The 22500-nt window shown below is 43.7% G+C and overlaps 2 protein-coding genes across 3 annotated transcripts; one reads left to right on the top strand and one right to left on the bottom strand.

Annotated features, from left to right (window-relative positions):
• Positions 1-1438: 1438 nt before the first annotated feature.
• Positions 1439-14593, top strand: ergic3 (ERGIC and golgi 3). 2 transcript variants are annotated; one of them, XM_056437657.1, is made up of 14 exons: positions 1439-1628; positions 2778-2848; positions 3394-3481; positions 3580-3699; positions 3768-3864; positions 3983-4148; positions 4263-4320; positions 7766-7780; positions 8585-8616; positions 8696-8792; positions 11221-11285; positions 11424-11560; positions 12274-12329; positions 12413-14593. In XM_056437657.1, exons 1-14 carry the CDS (start codon positions 1541-1543, stop codon positions 12490-12492), a joined length of 1170 nt encoding a protein of 389 aa, XP_056293632.1. In that variant the 5' UTR covers positions 1439-1540; the 3' UTR covers positions 12493-14593. The 2 variants fall into 2 exon arrangements, with proteins under 2 accessions (XP_056293632.1, XP_056293633.1); XM_056437658.1 differs by lacking the exon at positions 7766-7780 and having other exon boundaries at positions 1440-1628.
• Positions 9497-10730, bottom strand: romo1 (reactive oxygen species modulator 1). The gene is made up of 3 exons (XM_056437659.1): positions 10607-10730; positions 9780-9910; positions 9497-9710 (listed from the first exon to the last, which is right to left on the bottom strand). The coding sequence occupies exons 2-3, from the start codon at positions 9908-9910 to the stop codon at positions 9602-9604; spliced, it is 240 nt and encodes a 79-aa protein (XP_056293634.1). The 5' UTR covers positions 10607-10730; the 3' UTR covers positions 9497-9601.
• Positions 14594-22500: the final 7907 nt, after the last annotated feature.

The raw sequence follows: 22500 nt of genomic DNA, 5'->3' as shown, positions 1-22500 counted from the left end.
CGTGACTGAGAAAGAAGAGGCGTGACCGAGGAAGAGGAGGCCTGAATGAGGAAGAGGAGGCGTGACTGAGGAAGAGGAGGCGTGACTCAGGAAGAGGAGGCGTGACTGAGGAAGAGGAGGCGTGACGCCAAGTGGCTCTGAGTGGTGGACGTGTGTGTGTGTGTGAGTGTTGACGTGTGTGTGTTGTGTGTGTGTGTGTGTGTGTGTTGACGTGTGTGTGTGTGTGTTGACGTGTGTGTGTGTGTGTTGACGTGTGTGTGTGTGTTGACGTGTGTGTGTGTGTGTGTGTGTGTGTGTGTGTGTGTGTTGTGTGTGTGTGTGTGTTGTGTGTGTGTGTGTGTTGTGTGTGTGTTGTGTGTGTGTTGTGTGTGTGTGTGTGTGTGTGTGTGTGTGTGTGTGTGTGTGTGTGTGTGTGTGTGTGTGTGTGTGTGTGTAAGTGCTGGAGAATTAAAGTCACATTTTGCTTAAAAAGCCAACAAAGGATTTTAAGTTTCCACATCAATAAAGAAGTCTGTGACGAGTTCTTCATAAATCATTATCGATCTTAAATCTTAATATGTGAATTATTTCTGTTCTCTGTACAAAGTCTAAAACTAATTAAAGTATTTTAATCTCACGGCTCTGAGAGGTGTTTATGTTGTTAATTATTCTCACTTGTATTTATTGATGAAAAAATCAAATAAAGTCATGACTGCACAGACATCACATTATAATATTATATGTTCCAAGTATTCTATTTAATCATATATTATTATTATATTACAATGTGAATTTTCTTTTTCGATAGTAATTTTGAAATGATTCTGACTGATATTATTATATTATTTCTCCACAGTGAATTATTTTACTTGTAGTATTTTAAATATATGTTGATGTTAATACTTTCAATCCATGACTTTTTCTTGAATGTACTGTGTATTTTCCAGTGTGTGGTATTATTACTTTTATTAAAGTAAAGATCGGAGTTCTACTCATCCGCTGCATTAAATACTGAATGCTTTATTTAATTAGATTTAGATGAAGTTTTATTTCTCCTATATATATATTTTTAAATAAATATTTGTTTATGTATTTCTCTTTTTTCTTTTGTAAACTAAACTAAAACAAGAAAATATATACATTCATATATAATATTGAAATTATTCTTTATTCTTTTATTATACAATTGAATACAATTCCCCACAGTGAATTACTTTACTTTTAGTATTTTAAATGCAAATTGATGTGAGAACTTTTCTACTTTTACTTCAGTAAAACTTTAATCACGACATTTCCACAGCTTGAACAAGTTCACCACCTGAGTCCTCTTCGTGAAGATGGACTTAAACCCAAACGAGCTTCTTTATTTCTGCTTCTTTTGTCGTTTTCTTGCTGTACTTTTAAAAAGAAGAAGAACATAAGGGCTGAATCACGCGGCCGGCGCTGATTGGCTGCGCCGTGCCCTCGCGCGCGTCCCGGAAGTAGAAGCGCCGGAGCCGATGTGTGTGTCTCCCGGAATCCGTCGGTTAACGTTTGTTGTCAGCGCGCGAGGAGAAACAACATGGACGCGTTGAATAAGCTGAAGCAGTTCGACGCGTATCCCAAAACTCTGGAGGACTTCCGCGTGAAGACGTGGGGAGGAGCGACCGGTGAGCGGCGGGTTTCCCCCGGGAGAGCGGCGCCGCGCGGCGGCTGCTAGCTGCGCGGCTCCGCGGCAGCGACACGGCGGTTAGCGAGGATAGCGTGTGCGCGCGTGTGCGTGTGTTACCGCGGTGCACGCGCGTTTACATCGGTGTAGTTTAACAGGAGAGCCACGTATCAGCCGGGGTCATTATATAAATAAGTAAAAACATGCAAATAGAGACTAAATAGAGACGTAATAATGATATATATGTCATGCGCACGTTAATACGCGTCGTGTCTCCTGCTCTAGCTCTTTGTTGTTACACCTTATATTACTGTGTTAACATTTTTATTTTCAATTTACAATTTATTTTATTTTTTTCAGTATTTTTTATTGCATCCTTTTCACTGTTTCTATTTTTTTGATACTACTGGTTGCTTTTTAAAAATATAAATAAAATATATAATTAACAAACAAATAATTGGTCATAATTATCGGTTTAGATTAAACTTTATTGATCAGAACTTTTTTAATTCATTTAAAATGAGCTCAGTGCAGCATTAAAGTGACACAACAGCTGTAGGTTTTTTATTGCAGCTCTTTCACTCCTGACATAAAGTAAAGAAGTATTTTTACTAAAGTATAACAAAAAAATCGGATTACCGCCTCAGCTTCAACCAGATAATTAAAATATGAATATGTTGTCGGCTAATGCTGGTTTCATGAAAAGTTATTGAGAAACAATTCTTTGGACTTTTAGTTGCGTACATTTATTTAAGGAAAAACTAGCGGCTGCGTGAAAAAAACAATTTGTTTGTAATTTATTAATTTAAATAACGAATGAATCCAACGGCACTTCGAGACACACAAATAATAATAAATCTGTCGCTAATCGATAATTAAAAAAAATGAATGAACGTCTCCCAGAACAGAAAATAGAATTCATTAATTCAAGATTTAATTTGGTTATTTTTTTCATTTTTTATATTTCATACTCTTGACTCATCATCCATAATTGTAAGAATAACGTTAATTAATTGGCAGATTATTCTCTCGACTCTTGGGCGTGAACAGAAGACTTCGGGTTTACGGGATCGCAACGCACGTTTAAAAAAAAAGAAGAGTTGTTTTTTGTAATTTCTAACCCCTGACGCTCCACTTCCTGTCTCTGCAGTGACCGTCATCAGCGGCGTCATCATGCTGATCCTGTTCATCTCGGAGCTGCAGTACTATCTCACCAAAGAGGTGAGGAGGCGGAGCCAAGGCAAATATTTAATCTAGACTCCGCGGCACGGCCGAGATCAAAAGAATAAATTCATTATTTATTTGTTTTGTGTGTGCGATGAAAGACACGGATTATAACATTATGGTACAATTATTATAATTAAGGAAAGTTGGGGATTGTCCTGAATCGTGTTTTTAAGGAAGCACTTCCTGTCGGTCCGATCACACCCGCTGAACAAAGGTCCTCAGAACCTGTTTTATTTATTTTTAAGAAAACCATTTCTGAAATAGAAATATCCTGTAAAATTATTTCACCTTTCTCTTTTTCCCCTAATGAACTACCAGCCTCTTCATCAGAATCCCCCTTCTCCAAAAAACCTGACATCTGTAGCATCTAGAGGGCTGAATTATGTCCAGAGTCATATTAATGTCCGGATGACGTCACAAATTAAGGGTTCAAGACTCTAATAATCTGGCCCGTTAATAATCTAGAATTTTGTAGCTGCATTTTTTTAAGTTTTTGTTTTAATAAATATATATATATAAATCCTCTTCATCCGCTGCAGATCCACCCCGAGCTTTACGTGGACACGTCGCGAGGAGACAAACTGAAGATCAACATCGATGTCCTCTTCCCCCACATGCCCTGTGCCTGTGAGTACCTGAGACCACGAAGACCTCCATGAAGACCACGAGGCCACAAACGAGCCTCTCTCTCTCTCTCTCTCTCACACTACCTCTCTCTCCCTCAGACCTCAGTATCGATGCGATGGACGTGGCCGGTGAGCAGCAGCTCGACGTGGAGCACAACCTGTTCAAGCAGCGGCTGGACAAAGACCTGAAGGCCGTCACGCAGGAGGCCGACAAGCACGGTGCGTGTGTGTGTGTGAGGATGATGATGGTGATGGTGATGATGATGGTTTCATGGCTTGCGGTGTAGACCTCGGTCTGGCTGACGACGGTGAAGTGTTCGACCCGAGTTCACTGGACCCGAGTAGATGTGAGAGCTGCTACGGAGCCGAGACCGAAGACCTCAAGTAAGACACACACACACACACAGGCACACACAATCTAAGATCCAGTGATTCCAGGATGATTTAGTGCCATTTAAAAAAAACTGTCTGTCTGTGTGTGTGTGTGTGTGCGCGCTCCCAGATGCTGTAACACGTGTGACGACGTGCGCGAGGCGTACCGGCGGCGCGGCTGGGCGTTCAAGAACGCCGACACCATCGAGCAGTGCAAGCGGGAGGGATTCTCCCAGAAGATGCAGGAGCAGAAGAACGAGGGCTGCCAGGTGTACGGCGTCCTGGAGGTCAACAAGGTCACACGCCACTCTGCTCCTGGGAGACATTGGTCCTCATACATGTTCACAACATGTGGACGTTTCAGGAAGTCTTTGTTATTAGTATTCACTCTCCTCCTCTTTGGGTCTCAGGTGGCGGGAAACTTCCACTTCGCTCCAGGAAAAAGTTTCCAGCAGTCTCACGTCCACGGTAAGGCTGCTGCTCGGCCCGCCGCCTTATGCATATATATATATTTATTATATATGTATAAAATATATATAATATATATATTATACAAAATATATATATATATACAATATATATATAATACTTATATATATATTAAAGATATATATTATACAATATATATTATATAATACAAAATATATATATTATACAAAATATATATACGGTGGTGTAGTGGCTAGCACTGTCGCCTCACAGCAAGAGGGCCGTGGGTTCAATTCCCGGTCGAGGCGGTCCTTCTGTGTGGAGTTTGCATGTTCTCCCCGTGGCAGCGTGGGTTCCCTCCGGGTTCTCCGGCTTCCTCCCACAGTCCAAAGACATGCCGTCAGGTTAATTGATCTCTAAATTGCCCATAGGTGTGAATGTGAGAGTGAATGGTTGTATGTCTCTATATGTGCCCTCGATGGACTGGCGGCCTGTCCAGGTGTCTCTGCCTTCGCCCTGTCAGCTGGGATCGGCTCCAGCGCCCCGTGACCCTAATGAGGATAAGCGGTATTGATAATGGATGGATGGATATATATATATTATACAAAATATATATATAATACTTATATATATATATAAAAGATATGTATAATACAAAATATATATATATCATATATTTATATAAAATATATATATTATACATTATTTATATATAAAATAATAAATATATATATTTTTTAAATAATATATTTAAATCATGTCATGCTACTTTAGATTTAATTTGTTATTAGAAAAAGCTTTTGTAAAGTCGGAAACTTTTTCAATCCTTTCCTCGCTTCACATTTCTTCATTTAAAGAGAAATCTATTTTAATTATCGGTGCTCTGAGGGGTATTTATTTCTTCACTAACACTTCTTCACAACATTGTGTTGTGAAGAATAACCGTTCTCTTTGTTGTCTCGCATGTTTAGCAGATCGGCCTTTAAAAAACACACAACGTGTAGAGGCCACCGATCGATCTATTTGGGACGAATACCAGCCGATCAATAAGATTGACGACGACTTTTTAGCTTGAGCCCCAAAAAGCTCAAAATGAAGTTCAGAAACGCTGTCCTCCGGTCCTCAAGTCCTTCATGATGGTCTGGAGACCCGGTCCAGGGGCCGGTATTTCAAAATGATCCACCAGGATTAATCCTCCTGGATTGGATTAAATCCTGATCAGATCCCAAAAACGGGTATTTCAAAGCAAATCTGATCCTGAAGATTCAGATTCGGATTTGGTAATCCAATCCTGCCTTTTATCCGGATTAAACACTGCTGTTGAGTATTTCAAAACTTTGGTGGGAAATCTGGATCAGTTTGATCCTAAAAATCAGGATTATCCTGATCCCACCTCAGAGGTGGATTTGAGGGAGATTTCATGAAAAGGTTGGACCAGCCGAAGTGGAACTGCTCCAAAGTTCATTGTTTGATACAGATATAGCTAGACTGCTGTTTGATCAATGTTTATTTTCTTTGCACGTTCCTTTCTTTTTCATAAAACAGTGAAAAATTGAAGTAAAAAAAATAATCCAACGTATTCGTTGAAAATCAGTCAAATGTATTTATTAACATGCATTCAGCACACACACTTAATGCTCATAGCAAAGCTCAAGGTTATAGCATTTGGAGCAGCTCTGTGTTAACTGGCTGTCTTCTCTTTCCACAAAGATCTATAAAGAAAACGCATATTAAGGTTTTATCTCTTTTGTTGACAACTGTTTCCTAAATATGCAACTTTATTGAGTTTATTTTGGACAGCCCATTATCACACATTTGCCTCAGAGGGCTTTACAAACTGCACACATAGACATCCCTGTCCTCACATCGGAGATATGCACAACACATTTAAAATCTACACACAATGCATTGCGAGTAAATGCATTAAAATGTGGAGCGCGACATACAGACGCTAGCCTCTTTACTAGCTTGTTAGCTCCTTAACACAGAAGTCAATGGAGCAGCGTTAGCTCGCATTAGCGCAAACTCGGCTTTATTTGACTTCGCCGAGCTATTCTTTCAACTTTGTGCGGATTTACGTAATTTGTTAACTCAATATAGTGATTGCCTTTCATCTCGTCTTAGGACGCATCAACACTGACCAATATTATACTTAGATTTAGAGACAACAGTAGTGCCAACTTCTCCTTTTTTCCGTAAAATGTTCGCTCCGTTTCCGGTTTCCTGTCTGATCCAGGGGGCGGGGCCGGATTTGGAAATCCCAATCTGCCGGTATCAGGATCACTCTGATCCAATCCCGCAAAGTTTTGAAATACCGGGATGGATCAGGTTGATCCGTGGCTGAGGAAAGGGGGATCTGGTTATCCGGATCATTCTGATCTGGATTACAAGTTTTGAAATGCCGGCCCCAGGGGATCCAGATTTAAGGATTCAACACAATTGTGAAACAGTTTTTGGATTATTTGGAAGCTCAAGTCGTCACCGATTGGTCGAGGGCCACATGATCAGAATCGGGACTCAATGCTGGAATAGTCCAGATTTACTGGGTTATTTGGTTCATTTTTTCTTCGTAAATAATGTAAATAATCTTCTACAGTTGCTGCAGGTTTCATTGTTCTGGAGAAACTTAATATATATGTAATTATTTTTATTTTTTTATGAAATCTTCTAAAAAAACTTCTTCTGACGGACCTCTTTGGACTCCTCCCTCTCCTCTGCACACCTCCCTCTCCTCTAGACTCATCCCTCTCCTCTGCACTCCTCCCTCTCCTCTGCACACCTCCCTCTCCTCTAGACTCCTCCCTCTCCTCTAGACTCCTCCCTCTCCTCTGCACTCCTCCCTCTCCTCTGCACACCTCCCTCTCCTCTCCTCCCTCTCCTCTGCACACCTCCCTCTCCTCTCCTCCCTCTCCTCTAGACTCCTCCCTCTCCTCTGCACACCTCCCCTCAAGTTCCTCCTCATCTGCACATTATAATCAACGAAGAAGAGCTCAGATACATTTTCTCTGATTTGATTATGAAACTGTAGTCGGCTCCTGAAATGTAGAAACTGGCCTCTGACTGAGAAGTCTTCAGCTGGTTTTTTACCTCTGAATTCGTCATTTAATAGATATTTTTTTAGTTGGCTTAAAAGCTGAAAAACAAGAGACAAGAATCACGAATTGACCTTTTAAACTAAATTAATCCGCCTCATTCTGGTCCCAAAAACTACTTTTTTAAAATGAATAAAGTAATAATCACAACGCATGAAGACCACGAAGTTGATTTAATACTTTTGAAACCAAGCAAACGAGGTAAGTTTAAAAAGCCGCGTCCTCGTGCGCCTCCGTCGTCCTGTCCAAGGAACTGATTTGTAAATATTAAATATATATATATGTGTGTGTATATATACATATATATGAAGCAGAGCAGCGTGGTACACATGAACATGACGTGGTTTGTTGTCCTGAATCTTTATCGTGACTCTTCTCTCTTCTTTCTGCAGTGCACGCTGTGGAAAGTAAGTTTTTTTTCCTTAAACCTTTATATATAACTACGATGTACGGAGGAACACGGTTAGTTTGCAATAGGAAGTGTACATAAAGTACATAAAGGTGGTCGGTTTTTGAGGATATAGTTGCAATGAACATATTAATTATTTTGGTCATACGAGTTTCCCACATGTGACTAAATATATAAGAAACATTAAACTAAAAACATTAAATCTTTTATTGTTCAAACTAATCCGCCGTCTCTATTGTGAGGATCTTGTTTCCCAGTTTTAAACTGGAAATCATCTCTCACGGCCATAAGAAACGTGTTGCGTTAAACCCTCCTTAGCAGACGAGCGAAGGGGCACGCTAACCCCCAGCTCTCCGGTCTAGAACCCAGTCTGATCTCTTGAGATGCGAGTTCTTCCGGCAGTTCTTTCAGTGACACGTGTTCTGTGGGTGCAGTCAGGTCGGTGTGAAACTGCAGGGGGTCAAAGGTCAGAGCCCCCCCCCCCCTCCAGATGAGGCCGGCAGCTACTAACTACATTAATGTGTGTGTGTGTGTGTCGGCTTGAGCTTTACTTGCCGTCTTTCATCTCCACATTAAAAGCAGTCAACAGGCAGAAATCGGATCAATAACTCGTGTGCGATCCGTACGGCTCCCCCTTCTTCTTCTTCTTCTTCTTCTTCTATTGTAAAGCACTCTGAGACTAATTTGTAATTTGTGAAATTGGGCTATACAAAAAAACTGAATTGAATTGAATTGTATAAACGTGTGTTTGAAGATCCTGTAACGACACACGAGTGACGCGACGTGTTTTCTGTGTCTACAGTTCACGACCTGCAGAGCTTCGGCTTGGACAACGTGAGTATTTACCTTTTATTTTCTTATTTATTATATGTTTTGACGTTATATTACTTGACGTGTTGTCGTCGTCCCGCAGATCAACATGACCCACCTGATAAAGCACCTGTCGTTCGGTGAAGATTACCCCGGCATCGTGAACCCGCTGGACGACACGGACGTCACGGCGCCACAAGGTCGGTCACGGGCGGCTTTTTGTGCTATTTCCAATATATATTTGTTTCTATTTAAATATCTATATTTTTGTGTATATATAAATGTTATATATTTAATAAATATTTATATAAAATAATATACATATATAAAAATATTTGTAAAAATATACATTTTAATATAAATTTAGGAAATATTTAAATATCTATATTTTTATAGAACAGGCGGGACAAATAAAAATCCATCACCGAAGTCCACAAACTAAACACGGACAACTTGTGTCCTTCAATATATATAAATGTTATATATTTAAAAAATATATATCTAATTTTTTACAATATTTATATTTAAAAAAAAAAAAGGTAAAATATACATTTTAATATAAATTTAGAAAATATTTAAATATTTTTAATATTTATATTTAGATGTAAAAATATTTATAAAACGGGCAGGAAAAATAAAAATCCATCACCTTGCAAATAATCACACCGTTCCATCGGGTCAGTTCTTAGATCTTTAAACGTGTCTTATATACGACATGAGATCTGGGAGTAATTCTTCTACATTTAGTTGGAACTGGAGGTTCTTTCTCGCGCTGCCTTTTGCACCATCACAGAAGAAGAAGTGACCTAAGAGACGCCAACGCACTCGTGGAGAAGTCCACAAACTGAACTCGGACACCTCGTGTTCGTTTCCTTCCACGCGACACATCCACCCGAGAGCCGCGTGACGATCTGGACAACATTTATTGACAACTAGACGGTCGACGGCGGGCAGAGAGGCGCCGGAGTCACTGGAAGAGTCCCGTTAGCTGCGAGGAGGCGGGGCTTCCTCAGCAGCGGATGCCCATCCCGATGGACATGAAGGTGCCGAACGTCCCCCCGCTCTGCATCATGGTCTTCCCGACTCCGCCCATCAGCTCCCGGCCGCGCATGCCGACCCTTTAAAGAAAGACGGAGCGGTTTGAGCTGAAGACGTTTGTCGTCGCCTCGCTTGTCCTCCGGACTCACCTGAGGCAGGAGAAGGTGCCGAACATGGCGCCGGCGGCCATGCCCACGGCGAAGCCCATCATGAAGCCCATCTTGACCCGGTCGAAGCAGCTGGGCTGGGTCTGTCCGTACGGACCGACAGCCACGGGCATCTGGAACGGGAGGAGACGCAAAAAACCCAGGTCCTGAACAGGTCCCTGAAGGTTGCCAAACTGGAAATCATGAGCGAGACCACATCCGGGTTTCCGACCCCCCCCCCTGCGTCACGTGTCCAACCATGTTGTTTCTACTCAAATGAAACCGGGCGCAGGAGCAACGGCGTGGCTGAGTCATTGAAGCGACGCGATGTTGCTTCAGGGAACGGGGGAAAAGTCGGACATTTGACCTTTTGAATCGAGCTCGGTGATTAAACCCCCGAACAAGTCCGCCGGTTCCCGAGCTGGTGATCTAAAACACGCACTAACCTCGCCTTAACTAAATACATGTGGTAGTCAAGCTGCTAGTTCGTGGTTTAACTCAACCAGAGGCGTTCAGATGGTCGTTATTGCGTTAGCCAGGGAGCTAACAGGCTAAACGTTAGCACAGATGTGAAGGAATAAAATAACCCAAATGTTTCACTTTGGTCTCCAAGCGGAAACTGTACACTATCGCACTGTGTATAATAATATATATACATTTTAAAACAGTCGTCACGCCACTCGAGATAGTTTGTTGCGCGAGCTAATCAAGCTAACTGGTGAGCTAACACTGCATGACGTCACATGGCGGCCTTCACGAATAAAAACGGCACGTTTGTTTCTTTTTTTCTTCTTTCATGCTGCGACATGTTCCCCGGAAGTCGAGCTTACCTTGAACTATGTTTAGTTTTTTATAAATAAATGTGGTTTCTAGTTCCTAATGCTGGATCGTTCTCGTAGTCCAGAGGCACTGCTGCGTTTAAATGCCTTTCAACAAACCTCCATAACCGGAAAGAGGAAGGAGAGAAAGATGGAGGGAGAACAAGAGGGGCGGGGCGGAGGAAAGAGAGCGAGAGAATATCACAGCGCCATCAAGTGGCTGTACTTAGTTACTGCGGCTGAATGGTTTAAAGTTACTCAGGGATTGTTACTTCATTCAGAAAGAAATACTTACTTAAATAAATAAATATAAAACAGTTGTTTTTATATATTTTGAATCTACTCGTATACTTTTTATCTGTATAAAAAGACTATATATATATACTTTTTATCAATATAAAGATTATAGATATACTTTATCGATAAATAAGGACTATAGATATACTTTATCTATATAAAAAGACTAGATATATACTTTTTATCTATATATAGATATACTTTATCAAAATAAAAATACTATATATATATACTTTTATCTATATTTAAAGACTATAGATATACTTTATCGATATATAAAGACTAGATGTTGTAGATATATGTTTGACCTATCTCTCTCTCTTCCACAGCATCAATGATGTATCAGTATTTTGTGAAAATCGTTCCCACCATCTACGTGAAGACCGACGGCGAGGTGAGTTTCACCAGTGGAGCTCCTCTTCTCTGCTTGTTTGTATTTCATTGTTTTAGGAAACCTTCTGTTGCCCAATGTCGTCTTTTTAGTCTCTTTTTAAATATTCCCGTCATTCTGAAACTTAATTTTTTTCCGCAGGTGGTGAAAACGAACCAGTTCTCGGTCACCAGACACGAGAAGGTGGCCAACGGGCTCATCGGGGACCAGGGGCTGCCGGGCGTCTTCGTCCTCTACGAGCTGTCGCCCATGATGGTGAAGTTCACCGAGAAACACAGGTAGGGGATATTGAAATTGAGCAATGAATATACATTTTTATGTATATCTATATATTTTTGTATGTATATTTGTATATTTACATATTTGAAATGTATATTTATATATTTTTTAAATATATATTTTTATTTATATGTATTTTTATGTATTTTTAATATATATTCATATATTTTAATGTATATTTATATTATTTTTTAATTTAAATATTTTTTGAATGTATATTTATATATTTGTTTACGTATATTTTTATATGTTTTATATTTATGTATTTTTAATGTGTGTATATATATTTATTTTTTTATGTATATTTATATACGTTTAATATATATTTATGTTTTTTAAATTTATATTATTTTTTATGTATATTCATATTTTAATGTATACTTTTTAAATGTTTATTTATATATCTAAAAAAATTATAACGTAGTTTTACAACATTTACAGCTCGTGAGAAGAGAAAAGTAAAAACTAACTGTTTTAAATTCTTTAAGTCTGGATATCTAAATACTAGATTTTTTTGGGGGATTCATAAGATTTTGGAACAAACCAACGACAAAATGTTTGGTATTTAAAAGAGACCCTTAAAAAAGGATCAGAGGACAATAAGAAGGGGGGGGGGGGTTGTGTATTTAATAACTCAAAGTAAAGTGTGTTGATGACATCATCAGGATCAAAACAGCGCGTAAACATCTGGATGAATGTTCTCTCTCTCCAGATCGTTCACTCACTTCTTAACGGGAGTGTGTGCCATCATTGGGGGCGTGTTCACAGGTGAGTCCTGGTGTGTGTGTGTGTGTGTGGGGGGGGGGTGGTGGTGAAGAGAACTTTAAATCTGACTCCTCCTCCTCCTCCAGTCGCCGGTCTGATCGACTCGCTCATCTACCACTCGGCTCGGGCCATCCAGAAGAAGATAGAGCTGGGCAAGGCGTCCTAACGGCAGTCTGACCTTTGACCCCCCTCATGCCCCCCACCCTGCAACACAGACCGACACACGAGAGACACAAAGAGAGAGAGAGGTTTTAAATCAGCCATCAATATTTTTTTAATTCCTCTCTCTTCGTTGTGGAGATGACTTTCTTTTATTATTTGTTTGCTCTTGGAAATCAGCATTTCACCCGCCTCCTGAGAGGAGGGGGAGGGGGGGGGAGGACCTCCTCCTCCACTTCCTGTTCCTGTCCCGCTCCGGCGCGTCGCTCGAGGGTCCGGAGGCGACTCGAAGAAGCAGAAAAAGACTTCATGGAAACGTCCGGACATATTTTTCTTCTCTTATTTTTTTTTGTCAACGAATCCCACGGAGCAACAACGAAACCAACGAAGAAGTCTCGTCTCCTCTTCCTCCTCCTCTTCCTCTGGAACAGAGAGCGTATTAAAAACACATCAAGCAGCCTCAGCGGTGCACTGGGCGACCTTTGACCTTTCCCTTCGTTGTGTACACGGTTCTGACACACACACACACACACACCGTCCTCCTGCCACACCTGGATATTCATCCGCCGCGGAAAATAGTCCACAACAAATGCACCTTCATTTCAGTCAGAACCAGCGAGTTTTTGTTGTTGTTTTTGTTGTTGTTTCATGGGATTTGTTGACAAGTTAAATGTTTAAATGCAGAAATCTTTAATCAGAAGAAGAACAAGGAGCTGTGTGTCTTCAAATTCACTTAAAAAACATAAAAGTAAAATGATATTTTTGGTTTAAATATTTAGTTTCTACTCTAAACTAAAACGACGACATTAAACGGGACGATTTTAAAGAATAATTCCGTGACATCAAATAAACAACGTTTCTTCTCTAAAGAATCCGTCGCCGCGGTTTCCTTCATTTCATTATTTGAAGTTTTCGTGCCAATGTTTTGCCGATGCCGCCACGTGGAGAGGCTCCGCCTCCTCGTGACCCGCGGACGCCGCCACGTGGAGAGGCTCCGCCTCCTCGTGACCCGCGGACGCCGCCACGCGGAGAAGCTCCGCCTCCTCGTGACCCGCGGACGCCGCCGCGAGGGATCCGTTCTGTTCGCCCCGTAGGCCGGACGGCGGATTGTTTGACTTTTTTTTGGGGAGCTTCTAAAAGTCTAACTCCGAGTCTCCACCGCAGGAGTCACGGCAGCTTCCTGTGGATGTTTGGCCCCGCCCCCTTTGGTTTAATCACCCAATGGAGGCTCGATGCAGTCGAGGCCTAAGTCCCGCCCCTTTTTCACTCCTGCAGCGACGTGGGAATTATAACTTTGGGATTTTCTTTGACTTTTTGTTCTTTTGTTCCGCCGTTCAGGAGTGTGACGAGTGTCCGGACGCGGGGGAGAGTTATGATTATTCTCTGATTTATTTTTTGGGGGGGGGGGGGGGTTTCTCTTTTCCCCACACGCTTCTTTTCTTTTTCATTTATTTTCTCCTTTGGTCCGTGGGAGTCTGGAATGTGTCGGCCAATCACAGGAGAGTGTTATTCAGACGTCGAATGACGGGAAGCTCGGAGCCACAAGGAGCCGTCGAGGCCCAGATACCGACGCGTTCAAAGTCGTAGAGCGGCGTCGTTATTTGAGCTCACGGAGAAACGAGCGAGAACCAAACGCTCGACTTTCACCCAGGAGAACGGGGTTCGAGTCTCTGGACTTGAAGCTTTCATTAACTCATTAAACACAAACATTATGTTAGTTAATTAGATGAAGGTCTCCCCTCAAGTTTTAAAATCAGAGTTTGAGTGAAATTACTTTAAATAAAAACTTCAATCTGACTAAAACGAGCAGAAATCCACCAAAAGCTCCAGATGTTCACTTCCTGTCCGTCACTAAAAACTACAACCACGAAATGAGCCACTTCCTGTCTGCTGGGGTCGACCCAGTGGAGACTTTAAAACTACTTTGAAAAGACTTTAAACGCTCGACTTGTCCTCTAGACTTAATCTGACGGTCAGGTCACGTGACCTCGATGGAAGAGGAGCTGTGTGTGTGTGTGTGTGAGATCGAATGAGTGAAAGAGAAACGTATTTATATTTTGATTGTTCTCAAACTGTTTTTAAAATGACAAAATAAATGTTGAACTCGTCCTTCTCGTCTACTTTGGTTTTGTTATTTATCGTCGATCTCGAAAAGTTGATCGCTTTATTCGTATTTATAAATGTAAAAAAATAAATAAAAGCATTTCTCCTCCTGGATGATGTCATCTAAATCTAGTCAGTTATATTTTAAAAAGAAAAACATAAATAAATATATAATTTTATATATATATATAATTTTAATGTATTTATTTTTATATATATTATTTTTTTTATATATATTGTTTTAAAGAGATATATATATACACTACCGTTCAAAAGTTTGGGATCACTTAGAAATGTCTTTATTTTTCAAAGAAAAGCATCGTTTTTTTCAATGAAGATAACATTAAATTAATCAGAAATACACTCTATACATTGTTAATGTGGTAAATGACTATTCTAGGTGGAAACGTCTGGTTTCTAATGAAATATCTCCAGAGGTGTATAGAGGCCCATTTCCATCAACTATCACTCCAGTGTTCTAATGGTACATTGTGTTTGCTAATCGCCTTAGAAGACTAATGTCTGATTAGAAAACCCGTGCAATTATGTTAGCACAGCTGAAAACAGTTATGCTGCTGATATAAGCTATACAACTGGCCTTCCTTTGAGCTAGTTGATTATCTGGAGCGTCACATTTGTAGGTTCGATAAGACTCTCAAAATGGCCAGAAAAAAAGAACTTTCATGTGAAACTTGCCAGTCTATTCTTGTTCTTAGAAATGAAGGCTATTCCATGCGAGAAATTGCAAAGAAACTGAAAATTTCTTCCAGCGGTGTGTACTACTCCCTTCAGAGAACAGCACAAACGGGCTCTAACCAGAGCAGAAAGAGAAGTGGGAGGTCCCGGTGCACAACTCAGCAAGAAGACAAGTACATTAGAGTCTCTAGTTTGAGAAATAGACGCCTCACAGGTCCTCAACTGGCAGCTTCTTTAAATGGTACCGGCAAAACGCCAGTGTCAACGTCGACAGTGAAGAGGCGACTCCGGGATGCTGGCCTTCTAGGCAGAGTGGCAAAGAAAAAGCCATATCTGAGACTGGCCAATCAAAAGAAAAGATTGGTATGGGCAAAAGAACACAGGCATTGGACAGAGGAAGATTGGAAAAAGGTGTTCTGGACAGATGAATCCAAGTTTGAGGTGTTTGGATCACACAGAAGAACATTTGTGAGACGCAGAACAGGTGAAAAGATGCTGGAAGAGTGGCTGACACCATCTGTCAAGCATGGTGGAGGTCATGTGATGGTCTGGGGCTGCTTTGGTGCTGGGAAAGTGGGAGATTTGTACCAGGTCAAAGGGATTTTAAATAAGGAAGGCTGTCACTCCATTTGGCAACGCCATGCCATACCCTGTGGGCAGCGCTTGATTGGAGCCAATGTCCTCCTCCAACAGGACAATGACCCAAAGCACACCTCCACATTGTGAAGAACTCTTGAGGGAAGAAGCAGGCAGCTTGCTGTCTGTAATGGAGTGGCCAGTCACCAGATCTCAACCCCATTGAGCTGTTGTGGGAGCAGCTTGACCGTATGGTCCTCAAGAAGTGCCCATCAAGCCAATCTAACTTGTGGAGGTGCTTCAGGAAGCGTGGGGTGACATTTCAACAGATTACCTCAACAAATTAACAGCTAGAATGCCAAAGGTCTGCAATGCTGGAATTGCTGCAAAAGGAGCATTCTTTGACGAAAGCAAAGTTTGAAGAAAACAATTAATACTTCAAATACAAACCATTATTTCTAACCTTGTCAATGTCTTGACTATATTTTCTATACATTTTGCAACTCATTTGATAAATAAAAGTGTGAGTTTTCATGGAAAACACGAAATTGTCTGGGTGATCCCAAACTTTTGAACGGTAGTGTATATATAATATGTATATATATATATAAGCGTTCAACCTTAATTTAAATGTGTTGCAGTTGCATCTGTCGGCCACTAGATGGCGACCATGTTCCTCAAACTCCTCTTTCTTACAAACAACTGGTAAACGCACACACACACACACACACACACAGACAGAACGTGTGTGTCTGTGTGATTTAATGATCCACATGGTCTCTGTATCACTTTAAGTGGATCACGTGAACATTTAAAGAGAGACAGCGTATCGATTTATTTTAACTTTTTATTTGTTATGAAACCGAATCCTTCAATATGAAATATTAACACGAGACACGTCATAAGAAACTCTTCTATGGACACTATATTAATGTGAATAAAGATTTAAATAGAAGTATGATTATATAAAACATATTAATGTATAAATCTCTTTTTTTTTGGAAATTAAGATTAGATCAATAATCCAAGAAACATTTTTTTTAATAAATAAGCAATAAAAACAGTAAAGAATCCACAATAGCTGAAATATTATTTTAAATTTTTCAATTTTGTATTTTTTCTATACATTTTAAAATTAATTTAAAAATAAAATTATTTTAGGGAAAACAAAATTTTTATAAATTTTGAATATTATATAAAAATATAAAATATATATAAGGTTAATTAAAAAAAATTTTTTCATTTGTTTGTGGGCCAAGTGGGCCCTTTTCCTAAATTTCTTTTTTAAAAATTTGAAAAAAAAAAAAATTTTGGTTTGTAATTTAATGCCCAAGGTTTTTAAAATGGACCGGCTTTTGGGAAAACCGACAAAATTTTTTTGAGAAACCCAAACCTTCAAAGAAAATTTAAAGAGACAGGGGGATGGGGGCCCTATGGAAACAATTTTAAGGAAAAAGGAAAAAAAGAAAAAAAACATTTAAATTATAAATTTTTTTTTGGTTAAGTTAATCTTTCCGGGAAATTTTTTAAAAAAAAAAAAGGTAAAAACCCTCTAAAATTTAATTAATTTTATCTTTATGAAATAATCTAACAAAAAAAAAAAAAAAAAAAAAAAAAAAGAAACATTATTAAAAATAAAAATTTTTTGAAAATTTTTATCCTTATTTTTTATTTTAAAATAAAAGAAGCCGGTCTGGGCCCCGGGTGTAAATTTCTTTAAAAGTTTTAAAAAAATAAATTTTTGATTTAAAAATTAATTTAAAAATCCGCTAAAAATTTCCCCAAAACGGGCCCTTTTGGGGTAAAAAAGGAAGGGGGGGCTTGGGAAAGTAAAGTAAAGGACACGGGGATAGGGGCCCCAGGGTTTCTGGGGGCGGGGCCAAAAAAAAACCTTTTTTAAAGGAGTGTTTCTTTTTCGGGGTTAAAATCTGTTGGCCCCCCGGGGGGGGCCGAGGGGGCCCTGACCCGGACAGGTTAATTTTTCGGGTTTTTGGGCGTCCCCGGCTCCCCCGCCCCCCGGGCCCGGCCACCCCAACAACAAAAAGGGGCACACTGGCATTTTAAAGCCGGGCGGTTGGACCCGGAACCCGGCTGCCTGGGCGGCTTCCGGGCCGGGGGTTTAAAAAGGGTGAAAAGACCGGCGGCCCGGTGGGAACCCTTTTTCCAACTTTTAAAAAATAAAATTTTTCTTTTTGTCATTTTTTTTAAAAACCCGACCCCGGGGGGGTTCCCCTGGCCCTTTTCCGGAAGGGCCCAAAAATTTTCCTGAGGTTTTCCGGGGGCCCCCATCGGCTGTCTAGGCGGGTTGTTTTGGGAGTTTTCCACTTTTTCAATTTAAAATTTTCCCCCCCCTCCACCACCCAGTCAACAACTCATTTACCCCCACGTCCCCCCCTCACCCCCGGTCCACCCCAACAACAACCACAGTCAACACAAGTCCCAACTACACCGGTCCCACCCGTAACCAAACAAGTCCAAAACCCCCCCGTAACCACCCAACTTTCCCAATCACCCGTCACCCCCTTAACCCACCGGGGGGTTCCCCACGCCCAAAACCAACAAAACACGGGGTTCACCCCCACTCCCACACAAAACCCCTTTTGTTGTTTTTATTTTTTCACACTTTTAATTTTAAATTTTTCCAAAAAAACATAAAATATAAAAATTTTTAAAACTAACCCAAGTAAAACATAAAAAAGAAAACCGTCAAAATAAAATAACCAAACACATCACAAAGCACAACCTTTTTTACAACCCCTTTTTAAAAGGGTCAAAATTTTTAAACCGTAAAACACAAACTTTTACCCAAAGTAAAAAAATAACCAATCCCCCAGCACCACCCCTCCGGGGTCACCCACCTCCAACAAACACACAGGACCCAATTCTTTTGACACTTTTGTTGAAAAACCCCCCCCAAAAAAACAAAGGAAGTTAAAAAAACCCAATTAAACTAACCCCCAAGTCTCGGAAAGAGGCTGAAATAACCCAAATCTACACTAGGGGATTTTAGGCCTTTATTTATTCAACGGTTTAAAATTAAACACAAAAACCAAAAACACAAACAACTTTTTTAAAAAAAAAATAAACCCCAACACCACTCCCCCAAAAACCCACCCACGGCGCCAGACAAAGGAGAAAAGGCAGCAGGGTTCGGGGGCCCAATGTGTTAAAAAAAAAGGGCCCCGGGTTTCCGCCCAAATTAATTGGCCTTTTTGGGGCCCCCCTTTGACCCTCCTCCTTGGGCCTCCTCCTTTTTATTTTTTCCCTCCGGGGGCCCCTTTCCCCCCCCCCCCAAACCCCCCCCCTTTCCCCCCCCCAAACCCCCCCCCCCCCTTTAACCCCCCCCGGGGCCCTCCCCTTGTGGTTCCCCCTTGGGGACCTTTTGGGGTGGCCTCCCTTTCCGACCCCCCGGGGGTGGCCTCCTTGTGGCCTCCCCTCCTTGTAGCCTCCTCCTTGTGGCCTCCCTCTTGTAGCCTCCCTCCTGTGGCCTCCTCTGGCCTCCTTGTAGCCTCCCTCCGCCCTTAGCCTCCCCTCCTTGTAGCCTCCCTCCTTGTGGCCTCCTCCTTGGCCTCCCTCCTTGTGGCCTCCTCCTTGTGGCCTCCCTCCTTGTAGCCTCCCTCCTTGTAGCCTCCTCCTTGGCCTCCTCCTTGTGGCCTCCTCCTTGTGGCCTCCCTCCTTGTGGCCTCCCTCCTTGTAGCCTCCCTCCTTGTGGCCTCCCTCCTTGTAGCCTCCCTCCTTGTGGCCTCCCTCCTTGTGGCCTCCCTCCTTGTAGCCTCCCTCCTTGTGGCCTCCCTCCTTGTGGCCTCCCTCCTTGTAGCCTCCCTCCCTGTGGCCTCCCTCCTTGTGGCCTCCCTCCTTGTAGCCTCCCTCCTTGTGGCCTCCCTCCTTGTGGCCTCCCTCCTTGTAGCCTCCCTCCTTGTGGCCTCCCTCCTCAGGCCCTCCTGTGGCCTCCCTCCTCAGCCTCCCTCCTTGTGGCCTCCTCCTTGTAGCCTCCCTCCTTGTGGCCTCCCTCCTTAGCCTCCCTCCTTGTGGCCTCCCTCCTTGTGGCCTCCCTCCTTGTGGCCTCCCTCCTTGTAGCCTCCCTCCTTGTGGCCTCCCTCCTTGTGGCCTCCCTCCTTGTAGCCTCCCTCCTTGTGGCCTCCCTCCTTGTAGCCTCCCTCCTTGTGGCCTCCCTCCTTGTGGCCTCCCTCCTTGTAGCCTCCCTCCTTGTGGCCTCCCTCCTTGTAGCCTCCCTCCTTGTGGCCTCCCTCCTTGTGGCCTCCCTCCTTGTGGCCTCCCTCCTTGTGGCCTCCCTCCTTGTGGCCTCCCTCCTTGTGGCCTCCCTCCTGTAGCCTCCCTCCTTGTGGCCTCCTCCTGTGGCCTCCTCCTGTGGCCTCCCTCCTTGTGGCCTCCCTCCTTGTAGCCTCCCTCCTTGTGGCCTCCCTCCTTGTAGCCTCCCTCCTTGTGGCCTCCCTCCTTGTAGCCTCCCTCCTTGTGGCCTCCCTCCTTGTGGCCTTCCCCCCTGTAGCCTCCCTCCTTGTGGCCTCCCTCCTTGTAGCCTCCCTCCTTGTAGCCTCCCTCCTTGTGGCCTCCCTCCTTGTAGCCTCCCTCCTTGTGGCCTCCCTCCTTGTAGCCTCCCTCCTTGTGGCCTCCCTCCTTGTGGCCTCCCTCCTTGTAGCCTCCCTCCTTGTAGCCTCCCTCCTTGTAGCCTCCCTCCTTGTGGCCTCCCTCCTTGTGGCCTCCCTCCTTGTAGCCTCCCTCCTTGTGGCCTCCCTCCTTGTGGCCTCCCTCCTTGTAGCCTCCCTCCTTGTGGCCTCCCTCCTTGTGGCCTCCCTCCTTGTGGCCTCCCTCCTTGTAGCCTCCCTCCTTGTGGCCTCCCTCCTTGTAGCCTCCCTCCTTGTAGCCTCCCTCCTTGTGGCCTCCCTCCTTGTGGCCTCCCTCCTTGTGGCCTCCCTCCTTGTAGCCTCCCTCCTTGTAGCCTCCCTCCTTGTGGCCTCCGTAGCCTCCCTCCTTGTGGCCTCCCTCCTTGTAGCCTCCCTCCTTGTAGCCTCCCTCCTTGTGGCCTCCCTCCTTGTGGCCTCCCTCCTTGTAGCCTCCCTCCTTGTAGCCTCCCTCCTTGTGGCCTCCCTCCTTGTAGCCTCCTCCTGTGGCCTCCCTCCTTGTAGCCTCCCTCCTTGTGGCCTCCCTCTCCTGTGGCCTCCTCCTTGTGGCCTCCTCCTTGTGGCCTCCCTCCTTGTAGCCTCCCTCCTTGTGGCCTCCCTCCTTGTGGCCTCCCTCCTTGTGGCCTCCCTCCTTGTGGCCTCCCTCCTTGTAGCCTCCCTCCTTGTGGCCTCCCTCCTTGTGGCCTCCTCCTTGTAGCCTCCTCCTGTAGCCTCCCTCCTGTGGCCTCCCTCCTTGGCCTCCTCCTTGTGGCCTCCTCCTTGGCCTCCTCCTGTGGCCTCCTCCTGTAGCCTCCTCCTTGTGGCCTCCCTCCTTGTAGCCTCCTCCTTGTGGCCTCCTCCCAGCCTCCCTCCTTGTGGCCTCCCTCCTTGTAGCCTCCCTCCTTGTTGCCTCCCTCCTTGTGGCCTCCCTCCTTGTGGCCTCCCTCCTTGTGGCCTCCCTCCTTGTAGCCTCCCTCCTTGTGGCCTCCCTCCTTGTGGTCAGGGTCCGGACCCGACCCCTAGTGGTCATGACGGGGATCATCTATCCCTCGTATCGCTCAGCACAAGCATCTGGATCCGGTAGAGATCAGAACGTCCATCGTCCCCAGAGGATGAAGACCAGGTGATCTTCAGACAGCGCCACCACCAGGTCAACATCTGTCAGCGCAACTCGTCCTCCAGGCCCGATGGCATCTGATCTCCAGGCGTCTGTCACGCCGAGGGAAGTCCGGTTCTTCTGTTAAAGTCTCAAAGATCCTCACATTAACTTGCAATAAAGATATCTTGACTGCCTGGAAGGAGGAAAGGAAGGAAGGAAACCAATGAGACCACTTGTTTGTGTTCAGAACACTTTGCCAAACCAGCGCCACGCTTCATGAAGCTGAGTTTAAACCGTTCTGCTGACTCATCGCTTGTGACTCAGTGAGTCGCCGTGAGTCGGAGGCCGAGAAAATAAAATGTGATTCAGATGATGGACTTTATTTTTTTCAGTCGTGTGTTTTGGTTCATGTTTTATTGTTTCCATATTTCTGCTTCAGACTGAATGAGTCAAACCCGGCTGTCTGTCCTCTGAGGGAAGTCCCGTCACTTCATGAACCGGATATCAGGACAGGAAGTAGATCTGGACCACGAAGCCCGGATCCTCCCAGAAACCCTGTTCCTGGTCTTCTGGGGACCAATGAGGCCAGACCCAGACCCTGACCCTGACCCTGACCCAGACCCTGACCCAGACGCTGACCCTGACCCAGACCCTGACCCAGACCCAGACGCTGACCCAGACCCAGACCCAGACGCTGACCCAGACGCTGACCCAGACCCAGACCCTGACCCAGACCCTGACCCAGACGCTGACCCTGACCCAGACCCTGACCCAGACCCTGACCCTGACCCAGACGCTGACCCAGACCCTGACCCAGACGCTGACCCTGACCCAGACCCTGACCCTGACCCAGACGCTGACCCTGACCCAGACCCTGACCCAGACCCTGACCCTGACCCTGACCCTGACCCAGACCCTGACC

Source organism: Pseudoliparis swirei, chromosome 18, assembly GCF_029220125.1.
Source record: "Pseudoliparis swirei isolate HS2019 ecotype Mariana Trench chromosome 18, NWPU_hadal_v1, whole genome shotgun sequence".
NCBI lineage: Eukaryota > Metazoa > Chordata > Actinopteri > Perciformes > Liparidae > Pseudoliparis > Pseudoliparis swirei.
The sequence above is the reverse complement of the archived record's forward strand: the minus strand, read 5'-3'. Positions and strand labels throughout refer to the sequence as shown.

What these genes read in the sequence shown, in the direction of transcription:
- ergic3 (XM_056437657.1), top strand. Translation starts at nt 1,541, where the DNA reads ATGGACGCGTTGAATAAGCTGAAGCAGTTCGACGCGTATCCCAAAACT. An exon ending in GCCGAGACCGAAGACCTCAA is followed by an intron (nt 3,865 to 3,982) that starts GTAAGACACACA and finishes GCGCGCTCCCAG; the next exon opens with ATGCTGTAACACGTGTGACG. An exon ending in AGAGCTTCGGCTTGGACAAC is followed by an intron (nt 8,617 to 8,695) that starts GTGAGTATTTAC and finishes GTCGTCCCGCAG; the next exon opens with ATCAACATGACCCACCTGAT.
- romo1 (XM_056437659.1), bottom strand. Translation starts at nt 9,910, where the DNA reads ATGCCCGTGGCTGTCGGTCCGTACGGACAGACCCAGCCCAGCTGCTTC. An exon ending in GGCACCTTCTCCTGCCTCAG is followed by an intron (nt 9,711 to 9,779) that starts GTGAGTCCGGAG and finishes CTTTCTTTAAAG; the next exon opens with GGTCGGCATGCGCGGCCGGG.